The sequence below is a fragment of the Pseudopodoces humilis genome, chromosome 6 (genome assembly GCF_049639895.1).
Source record: "Pseudopodoces humilis isolate 2021_Gansu_Grassland_sample_001 chromosome 6, ASM4963989v1, whole genome shotgun sequence".
Taxonomy (NCBI): Eukaryota; Metazoa; Chordata; class Aves; order Passeriformes; family Paridae; genus Pseudopodoces; species Pseudopodoces humilis.
Window position 1 is genome coordinate 29,659,705 of NC_142205.1, and position 11,408 is coordinate 29,671,112.

Sequence of the window (11,408 nt, forward strand, 5' to 3'; positions counted from 1 at the left end):
TGGCAGCAAGCCACTTCCAGGACTGTGATATTCCAATGGTTCGTTGTACATCATTCACTTACATTTCTGGGGAGGGATATGGTACCTACAACTAGTTAATGAGCCCTAATCCCCAGTCCTAGACTGAACTAAGGACCTCTGGAGAAAAATTAATAACTTTTTTCCTCCTTCTCTTCCATAGCACACCTCACAGCTATGCATTTTTATCCAAGAATTCCTCACTCTGGCCAGGAATATTTGCCAACAATCATCTATTTATTTCTAGACTTTGTCCTAAAGGCAGCTAAAAGCCAGGGAGCTTTCCCTCTGGACTAAATCAGTGTACAGTCTGTCTCCCAGGGCTTAAGTTACATGGCAAATAGCTTACCACTGTTAATTGATATACCTTTAATTTTTATTGGAGTCATTCCCTTAATACAAGCCAAGTATTCACAAGTGATACAGTTAACAAGATTTTATAACCGGGTTATTAATATTTGAGAAAATTTTAATACAGTTCTGAAGATACTTAAAAAATGCCTTAAATAAAAAACAATTATAAAATATTTTACTCTTTTTCAATTTGCTGCTGCCATCGAAGTTGCAGAAGAAAATGGACCAGCTGGGTGTCACTTGCAGTATCTATCTGCTTTCACTTTAGCTCTCCTGTATGGGAAGAGTGGATGAAATAAGATTTAAATTAAGACCAAATACAATTACACCTGGGTGTTTTATCTGCCTCAAAGTGTAAAGAATGCATTTAAAGCAATTTTTCTTAAACTTTCATTCAAAGTATATATAAAGGCCTAGCAACACTTTGGATTTGTTAATTAACTTTGTTTTCCTAAGGAGATAGAACTGCAGTGTCTAAAGTTAACCTTGACATTCCCTTCAAATCATCATAATTGCATTTTGTCTCCTCTCAGGAATGGAATTCAGATTCAGTGTGATCTGAAGTTGACCCCCTATGAGAGCCCAGGAGTGTTCTCACATCACTTGCAATTACCAGAATAGTTTTCTGAATCCACTCATTGAATTAATGAAAATATCTATACTATATACTGACATAAAAGGTTTTAAAAATTCAAGACAGTTTCCTTAGTCTCAGCTCAGGGAAAAAAAATTCCCACTAAATAACACGAAGAAGGTCCTTAATAGACACTATTTCTCTTTAAAATGCAACTTTTGCCTTCCAAAATGTTTTAGCACCATAGGTATTGAAAAAATGTTAAAAATTAGCTCAGTTTTCATGATTAAAAAGATTAATCCCTCAACAACTCCATACTAAACAAATTGAACAACCTAATTAAAGATTTCCAAAAGAACTAATTTACATGTAAATTCAAAACTATAAACTTCAGGTAAAGAAGGGAAAAATCTAGATAAAAAAAAAAAAAAAATAAAAGGTGGCCCCCCAGGAGTCAGGCACAATACTCACCAGTGGAAAAATGCTCAGGAGCCTGTCTCCCTGAAATCTAGCCCTCTTTTGTACCCCAGGTTTTATTGTAATTACATCTCCCAGTAGTTTTTTAATCAATACATTATTTCCAGCACTTTGAAGTACCTGTCAAGTAGCATTTCATGAAAAGTGCCTTCTTTCCTGGCTTTTCTAAGGGCTTTTGTATCTTCTTTGCTTATTTTAAGCTTTTTGTCTTGAAAACTTTGGAATTTCTTCCTGTAAGGGGGAAGAAGATTAGAAAAACAGTGAAACTTTTTTAAAATTTTGTTTTCCAACACAACAGCTGTGGTAAGAATCTTAGCTGCTATTAAAGCAGCAGATAACTGACCTAATAAAATCCAGAAAACCATCCCAGTACTAAAGTTGCACTAAGGCTTCTGTAGGTGAAAACTATTCGGGTTTTATTTTTTTGGCAGTCTAAGTAGGAATGAGCCCCTATGTGACTAGCATGAAGTGGTTACAAATTCTAAAGAACCCCTTCTTCAACTACTAGCATAAGAAATCAGGGAGCAAAAGTGTACTGGAGGTAGGTGCAAGGTGCTGACTGTAGGGAAGCTGCAGGGGTTTTCTCTCTGCCCTGTGCTGGACAGAGCTATCTCTGAAGACATCCACTACAGGACACAGCCAAGTCTACCAGCAAAGCTGGTGGCACCCCTAAGAAAACATATTTAGGATAAGGCAAAATGCCACATAGGCAGAGAAGGGAAAAAAAAAACCTTAAAAGTGAAAAATGGCAGTGTGAACATCAAGCACAGAGGAGAGGAAGGAGATGCTTTAGGCGCTGTATCAAATATTACCTTCCAGCCCATGAATAAGACCATACCAGAGCAGGGGAAACATGGGAGAGGAAGGGAATGCCTGAAAAAACCCACTGTGTATTGACCTATAGCCCATCTGACCTGAAGGAGGAGGTAGAAGAGTCAAGAGAGAAGCTGAGCTTGGGAGATGGGAGAAGGAAAGATGGTGTTTTTAATTTTTGTCTCTCAGTATCTACACCCATTTAAAAGGAAACAAATGTAACTAATTTTTCACAGTTATCCCACTGTGATTACTGTCTGTATCTGGGACATCATCTCTCCTTTATCTCAATCAAGGAGCCTTCTCATCCTGTTTTCTTCCCCTGACCTGTTAATGAGAAGTGAGTGAAAGGCTTCGTGGGGGTTGGGCCCTTCCACCAAAGATGGCCCCATTTAGAAACAAAAAAATGGTACTTGAACCTGCTACCAGCTCTAAAGTACATACACGTAATTGATTTCACACTGTTTAACGTTTCCTTTGTCTTCCTGTGGAACTTCATCTTTCTTCTTAGCTTCTCTTTCAGCACAACTACGAATCTAATAATTGAAAGAAAAAAGAAAAAACAACCAAAACACAATAGAAAACACTTGTATTTTAAAAACCGTAAGTTACAGGTTAAAGATGACTACATATCCTTCACAACAGAATGAGAGTTACAGTGACTTTTCAGGTTCACAGTTTTCAAACTGGTTAACCAGAGACAACTGCAAAAGTAAGAGCTGCATGAAATATGGGAAATGTAAAGTGCAATCCTTGATACTACAGTAAGACATAACTGCCTTCCTCTCAAAGGAGCACTACTACATTTCTTAATTTTGGCAGGGACAATTCAGAGGTTGACCTTGAAATACTATTGTTCTGACTGGTTAAAACACCTGTCTCTACTTGGAGAGACACATGTATTTTCCATGTTCAGATAAAGTCAAGATAGTCTTCTTAAATTCTCTCATAAGATCTCCCCTTCTGAATCATTCTGGTAAACCCTTTTCTGTCCCTGATTTGGCCAAAACTCCTCTCTTCTGTCCCAAGCTGTTTAGAACTACCTGGAAGATCACATAGACTTTTTTTGTCCTCCTGAGTGGTAAAGTATCTTCTTATCTCTCTATAGGAAGTACTGAGAATTTATGCAGCCTTGGAACTAATTTACCTTTCTTGTGGCCAGATCACTTGACAACTTATAGGAAGAATTATAACTGTATTAACAGAAAATCACAGTACACAGACACCTGTTTGTTTGAGTATTCCTACCAATCCTGTATTAATTGTAGAATTATAGATTACCTTTATCATTTCTTCTTCCCCTGCAGTTTTGCTTTTGGCTTCTATGTCCCCCTCTTCATTACATCTAATAAAACGGCTGTTTGCTGCTAGTAATGCCATTTTCTTCTGCAGAAACAATATCACACATTGGAATTATAATGAGATTGTATATAATCCTTGATATGTAACATTTATCTTCTACAATACACCAAAAGTCTCTGTAAATGGGTTTAATTCTTTTATGTATGGATACTTCAATAGCTATCCAGTAGACTTGCTGACTCCTTCATTTTTAAGATGTTTATAGCTGCCAACATGCAGCTATTGAAGCATTTAAAAAACTTTCAATTACAGTAAATGCATTGCAGTTGGAAAATCATAAGTTACAATATGAGATTGCAAAAGGCTTTTATTTCACAGACAAAAACCATCCACATAGATTAATTCAAAATATAGTCGAACACTAGCAACATCAAATAAAGTATCCCAAACAGCTTACATCTTGGAAAACAGGCTCCCACTGCTCTCTTGATCCTATTGCATCGGAACGTCCAACAACAAGTCCGTCTGAATTTATACCAAGATATTTGCCATAACCAGACTTGAGAGCAATCCTCAAAGAGAAAGTGTGTGAAAATGAGTGGTTTTGATTCATGCAATTCACAATATCTAACACATCACAGACACTTTAAGTAGCAGACCATGTATTTCAAAAGAGTATTAAAATGCCCTCTCACAAAAAACCAAAGATAACAAGTAACAAAACTTGAAATGTTAATTACCTTGTATCAGACAACTTTACTGCTGTAAACTGCTCAGGAGGACTAGGGCCTTCATCACCTGAGGAATGGATTTTCCATTAGTTAAGTATGAGGTATAAGCATAAAATATATTAGCCTATTAATACTGCAGTATCAAAAAGAATTAAACATTGACCATTTCTAAATACTACAAAAAGTGTTTATTTCATTAAAAATTCCTTTTTGAGCATTCACTTTTAAAAAAACAACGCAGGTGCTCCTTTATGTACATATATTCATATATTTACAGTGCTTAAAACAAGACACAAAATAAAGATGACCTTCATTTAAAAAAAATTATTATTGAGAACATTTTGTAATACTTCTGGTGTCTTTGAAAACCTTAATCTCCTTGTAATATTACTTCTTTCATAACAGAATGCATTATGGTTCAGCTATGGTAACTCAACTCAGTATCCTAAAAGATACTAGCTTCTCCATCCCTCAAAACCAAAGGAGAAGAATAAGGCCATTGCTGCTCTGATCTCACTCTGGAGATGAAACACACACACTGTCAGGTTCTGGAACAGGCCATCTCAGAGTCAAGGCTCTCAAATTAAACGAACAAGTTAATTATCCCAGCACATCCTCCTATGCAGTGACTAAACAAGTATATTAAGACAAGGATGCAGCAAAAAGCATTAAAATTCATCTACCTTGAATTTCACTCTTCAAGTGATGCCATAAACATTTTATAGGTTTTAATAAAGATTATACTGCTTTTTATCCAGCAAGTGGTATGGCCTTTAACAGGTAATCATCTCCAGTGCAGTTCAATTTATTGTACACATAAGCCAGCATGAAACTAGATAAGTGAAACTGATTGGCATCAGTACTGCATTTGGTTTAAGTCATCTGCATGCTTTGGCTAGAATTATTGCATTTTTTGTAGTAAACTGGTTTTAGCACTGCTTGCCTTGAAGTGATGCTAGTTCTATGCTTTTAGGCACTTCATTATTACAACTCTATTATTTTCAAATTTCCTGGAACAAACCTTTATGTGGTGCTCCAAGTGTAAACAAGCCATTGTCGAGGGCATGGATGTAAGCTCCTTTATCCATTTCTATAGCTATAGTTCCTGTAATTTCACCAAAATTACTGACAGCCCACCAGTTTCCTGTAATACAAAACGATAGTTTATTAATCACAATTTCTGATTATAGTAGCTCAAGAAATGATATTTGTGTATTCTCTGATATTTTAAATTCAAAAGATAAAATTGCTACAGCTATCTCACAATCTTTGTGCATTATTTATAGGTCAGAGCCAATCTAATGGTGTTGCTGCTGCTGCTTCAGGAACTCCTGCTCTTCTACCTGCTGTCATCCCTAGTTACAAGCTCCAGTGCTTTATCCCTTCTTTGTGTTAGTCCACAGACCAAGCTGATTCATTTGGCAGACGCAGCAAAGATACACATCACAAGAAAAATATTTTTTCCCTTTGTATCTGTCTCCTGAAGTTTTGGGGTCGTACTCATTTATTAGAATCTCCTGCGTAAGAGAAACAGAGATACTATTTCATCTTGCTGTTATATATGTGAATTGTAATCCTTAGACCTCAGTTGTTCAAATCAACCTGGGTTTAAACAGTTGACTCCTACAGAATTTTACCAGAGTTAAAGGTAGCCCTTCCCACGTGCACAACTTAGAACTGTGACTTTTACATTTTTTGAACAGTAAAATTTTCTCCTTGGGTACTGTCTTATAAATATTTCCTACCTCATTAAGACAGTAACACTTCCTTTTTTTTAAATTACTTATAAAAATCTGGATCCATCCCATCGGTGTCACAAGTTCCGTTTGGAATCTAGCAAGATCCCAAGGTACAAATAATATGTTGTGAGAAATAGTTATGTATCTCTGCAGGGGTTATATGCTTTACATTGCTTTACAATGTCCTGAAGCGACCTCTTTAGCTTCTGCCACGTCCCCTCCGGTTTCCACACTGTCAGGTAAATCCTGGAAAGCAGCTCACCAACAATATCCAGCTGCTCTGCCGCATCCTCTTCCCTTTTCCTTTTCTTTTCCTTGTGCTTTTTCTTGCTGCAAGGGGAGATGCAGAGGTGAGGACGAGCCGCCGACCCAGCCCTTGTCCCGCACGGCCTCACGCCCGGGCCCTGCGGGAGTGGGTCCCTGACCCCGGCCGGGAGCCAGCGGCTGCCAGCCCGGCCCCTGCCCCTGCCCCGCCGGCGAGCCCGGGCTGTCCCCGGCCGGAGGGAAGGGAAGGGCCGGCCCGGCCTCATCCCTGCCCAGCCTCCGGCACCGGCCCCGCACGGGTGCCGGCGGCTGCGGCTGCCGCAGCGCGGGGCAGGGGCGGCGCGGTGGGCAGCCCGCTCCTCACCTCTTCTCTTTGGACCCTTTGAGGACGAGCTTGGTGGATTTGACGCAGGAGTACTCCGCCATGTCGGGATCCGGGAAGGCGGGCGGACGCAGCCGGGCCCGCCCCGGCCGGGCGGAAGCCCTGAAGCCGCGGCCCTGCCTCCGCCCGGCTCTGGGCGGGGCCGGCCGCGCCGCGCTCCAGGCGTCGTACGGGCAGGGTGCGGGGCTCAGAATTTGAGCGGGAAAATAAAACAAGAGACTTTAAAATTAGGTTTAATCAGCTCGGCCCTGGGCACCTTTCCCTGCGAAGTCTGGCTTGGCTCCACGGGTGCAGTGCCTGCGCTTTGCCGGACTGCAGGCAATGAGCCCTAAGGAGTGAAGAACCCACAGCTTCTACAGCCTTGTGTCCTTGTTTATTGTAAAACACGTGTCACGTCACGTCAGCAGAGCCCTCGGACGCGGGGGCAGCAGGCCTCGCCTCTGGCAGGGATATGCGGAGTCGGACACCTGGATGTGCTGGTGAAGGAGTGAGATCTTAGGGATGCCTAAGACCAGCTGGGGAAATGCAGCTCGAAAGTCAGCCAAGCGTTACCATACTGGGGGTGGAATGAAGTATGACAATTTTTTGCCCATCCTGCTAGCCACTTGGTATTCCACAGAATAAAATCTACCTTAGGACTTCCTCCTTGGCATATAACAAACCTTTTCTCATTTTAACCTAGTGCCTTCTAGACAGGTACCAATACTCTTTAGGGAACAGCCTTATTAGCACATGTGTGATTAGAATCCCAGTTTCAGTAGTAATTTGTGTTTAGTCTTCAAAAGTCTTGTTCCTCCTTCACACTCACGAGAAGGGGAGCTTTGTGCTCCCAAAGTTGCCTTTTGATTATCTAGCCTGGTTAAATGAAAAATACTATCCCTCTCAAGGCTTGTTGCACCTGTTTTATGTACAGGCACAGAGATGCTTACATTGGATTGCTTCTTTTTGGTTTCCAAGTCAATTTCCTATCTATGCTTGCAAGTTTTCAGCACCTCAGAGGTATCTTCTACAATTAAGAAATGAAAGTCTCATACATGTTTATGTCAAGGCTTTTAAAGTCATTGAAAGCATGACCAGTTGTTAAAGCTTGGTGTGCACAATGAATATCCCAGTGAATGACCCTGGAGTTGGTGGATGACTGCAGGTATCTTTCACAGATGCTTTGGTTGGATCCAGAGCACTGCCTCTTCTCACCAAAGTACTTTGAATTTTTCTCTGTGTGCCTAAGATGACACTACCTCATATTGTTATTTGTGAAGCTGGAGAAGTTACACTTGCTGTGTAAAATGAAAACAACACTAATGAACTTCAAGGAGTTTTTGGCAAGCCCCCCATTTTGGACCTTTGGGGGCGTTGAGTTTGTCAGCAAAAGCAACACCTCAGTTGAGGTGCTGGTCTATGTAAATTCAGAATACTTTTTGTGTGTGGTTGTGTGTTGGATATGCTGCTTTCCTGCTAGTGTTGGGTATGCTGCTTCCTACCCTCTGCAGGGTTCTCTTTTATGTTTCACTTTGTCCAGGAGCTGCTTATCCAGGCAGGCATCCTGACATTTTTTCCCAGCTTCCTCTTTGTTGGGATGCATTGCTCCTAAGCTTAGAGGAGGTGATCCTTGGCTATTAACCATCTTTCTTGGGTGCCTCTTTCCTCTGGGGCTGTATCCTGTGGTACTCTCCCAAGCAGATCCAATAGAAGAGATGGAAATCCTCTTGTCTGAAGTCTGGGGAAGCCAGCTTACTGTTCACCCTCCTTAAGGATCTTGAACTCCACCGTTTCACAGTCACTGCAGCCAAAGCTGCCCTTGTGCTTCACATTCTCCAGCAGCCCCTCCTTATTGGTGAGAACCAGATCCAGCACTGCACCTCTCCTTGTTGGCTCCTCTTTCACTTGGAAGAGGAAGCTGTCATTTTAGCCAATATATTCATATGTCTCCAGCCCTTTGGGATTCACTTCAAGCCAACTTCAGCAGTGAGCAATTTTAGCAAATACAGTTATACCTGTATTTGACTCTTAACGTTAAATATGTTTTTTGCTGGTTCTAAACAGATATAAGGCAGATACTTTAGTAAAAGGAATATGAAAGAGGAGAGAGCAATTACATTAAAGTCAGAACAAAGTATAGAGATGAGTGAAGCAGGAAAGAATGTCTGTCAGCCCCCCTAGCATGCTAACTTGCCCTTCAGTAGTTATTTTGGGGATCTGAATTCTTTTAAGGCTTTGATTCTGTCGAGAGAAAACCTACAGGAATTAGTTTTGTTCTCTTAACTATAACTTTACAACTTTATTTATGATAGGTTCTAATTTTTTGACTGCTTAACTGTGCAACCTTAGTATTTCTGGGGTATTTGTACATTTTTATCAAAGTAGGCCTGTGTTCTCTGATAGACTATAACCAGCAATTCATAGTATGCAAGCACTTAAGTAAGAGGTCAAATGAGGGAGGAAAAGATAAGAATAAAAAGCATTTATAAGAGATGTAATAACTTTAAAGTTATTAAAAATTATCTAAGATGGATTATCTAAACCAGATTTTTGTTGTGATTTTTTTTTTTTAACTTTAAAAAAAGCAAGAGCAGTGAAGGCAATTTATTTTAAAATAGATATATTTTTATCATATGCTAGATTTGCATTTTGCTATTTGTCCACCAGATGTTGCTGTAGCCATAAAAATAAATGCAGATTAAGAAGTTTTTTGGGGAAAAAAGGAGGTAGTTTTATCTTCCTTACAGATGACCCTTACATAATCATGATCCTGGAAAGAATTATGCTTGTTCTTACATTTTGTGTAGGGAATAGTCCTGGTGAGTCCAATTAAGCAGCTCATTTAGTGTAAAGTTGATTGTGGTTGCAAGCTTTCTTAGGATGGTGCTATATCAATTATGTTTGCTATTTTCTTAATTTGCTGTTCTGTTTCCCTTCTTCTGTTTTATGAAGAGAAAACAGGAAAGACTGAATGACAGAGACAATAAATATCTTATTTTAATAGAAATGTAGATTTTTTTTCAGGCTCCCTTAATGCACGATACATTTTCTTATTAATGAGTATAATTGTATTTAAAATTCACATATCCTAGGTTTCTTCTTAAATATTGTGACACCAGCAACAAATAGGCACCATTACAGTTTATGCAGAATATGATAAAACCTTTTCCTGCAGGGCAATGTGATGAAATCAATCTCAAAACTGTATCTAAAATGGTACCACTTTAGGAAAGCTATTTAGACTCTAATTTGCCAGTTAGTATTTTTGAAATTAAAACATTTCCAATATGTCTGGGTTGTGGTTGTTTAAAAAAAAATATAACAGTACATTTTCTTTATGGCATTGGGAATAAACGGAGGTTTTGTGTTTGCAATTCTAGTAAACAAATCACTTTTTTAATGGCTGGATTTTCCTGCCAGCTTAAAATTTGCCACATGTGCATTTTATTTTGAATGCCTAAAGAGTGAAATCATTTGCCGTCTTTCATGCAGATGGGGCAGATTGGCTGAGGTGTCATTTGCAAAATGTGCACTTTCATCATTCAAGTTTGAAGGGAATCATTACAAAAATGTAATAGAAACTCAGGACTGATGGAAGTGAAGGGCTGAGATTGAGCATCTATGGACACAGTCTAGTGTCATAAGAGCCTGGACCCAAACTTGGGTGCTTTGGAGTTTTCTTCCACTGATTACTGTTTACTGTGTTTCATAACTGTTTAGTTATGCTAGGAAATATTAAAATACCTCCCCAAACCAGAGAAACTTGAAGTAGCTCTCTTGGTAGCCAAGTTCACAGATGATATGTTTTTTTTTTTTCCTCTTTTGTTTAGAAGTGTGGGTGCCTTGTGAAATATCAAAGCTCTTGGGTGATGTAACAGCCAAGATCGATATAATTTTGTTTACTCATTTACAGGAGTGAAATCTGATGTGAGTTAGAACCAGAGCACCTATATTTTAATTTTTCCCCAGTGGGACGAAGTACATACTCTGGAATGTTGTGGTGGTTTGTCATAATGTTCAGCAGCACTTGTGCCAGTGTTGAAGCATCCCCAGGACATGATGGTGCGTACCACAGTGGCATGACAGATGTAAATAAAAAGCTAATTTGATTCTTAGCATTTTTAATACTGTATGCTGAAAAATGGTTTAATTATAAGTTCCAAATCTTAAATGTGACCAGAAATTATCTTTTTTCTTTTTTTAAACTGAAAAATATTTGTGTTAGATTTTTAGCTTTTAACACGGGTAAATAGATATTCTCAAAATTACTTAGGTTGTGGTTCAGTACTTGGAGTATTTGGGAAATAGGAAGGGTTTGTCAGCCTGTCAGGGCAGGATGGAGCCCCAGCTCAGATTGCCCAGTCCTCAGCATCCCTGGTACAGAAAGTGTGTGTTGGTTCTGGCTTATCAGCTGCTTCTGCTTTGCCTGATGACTTCCTCACTTTCTTCTGCTGTCACTCTGTAAGTTTTGTAGTGAAGTTTTTCTAGCTGGCCAGACCCTCAATATCTGCTTCTTCAGACACTGAGATCCTGCTCTACAGTTTGTCAGTGAGCACTCACCAAAATCCCTTTCTGCTGGATGCTGAGGGAATGCAAAAGAGAAATGAAAAAGTTACTGCAAATGTACAGTGGTTTCATGCAGATGCCAACTCTTTATGGTGTTTATTTGAACCCAGACCTTCTGGTTTCTGCTTGTCATCCCAAATGATGCATGTGGGATGTTATGTTATGATGTTATGTATGTATCTAAGATGTTATGTATGATGCATGTTATT

General features: G+C 39.5%; 1 protein-coding gene across 1 annotated transcript; it reads right to left on the minus strand.

Annotated features, from left to right (window-relative positions):
• Positions 1–370: 370 nt before the first annotated feature.
• On the minus strand, positions 371–6,775 carry FRG1 (FSHD region gene 1). The gene is made up of 9 exons (XM_005517684.3): positions 6,637–6,775; positions 6,271–6,338; positions 5,291–5,413; positions 4,279–4,336; positions 3,996–4,110; positions 3,518–3,622; positions 2,681–2,772; positions 1,544–1,654; positions 371–645 (listed from the first exon to the last, which is right to left on the minus strand). The coding sequence occupies exons 1-9, from the start codon at positions 6,696–6,698 to the stop codon at positions 609–611; spliced, it is 771 nt and encodes a 256-aa protein (XP_005517741.1). The 5' UTR covers positions 6,699–6,775; the 3' UTR covers positions 371–608.
• Positions 6,776–11,408: the final 4,633 nt, after the last annotated feature.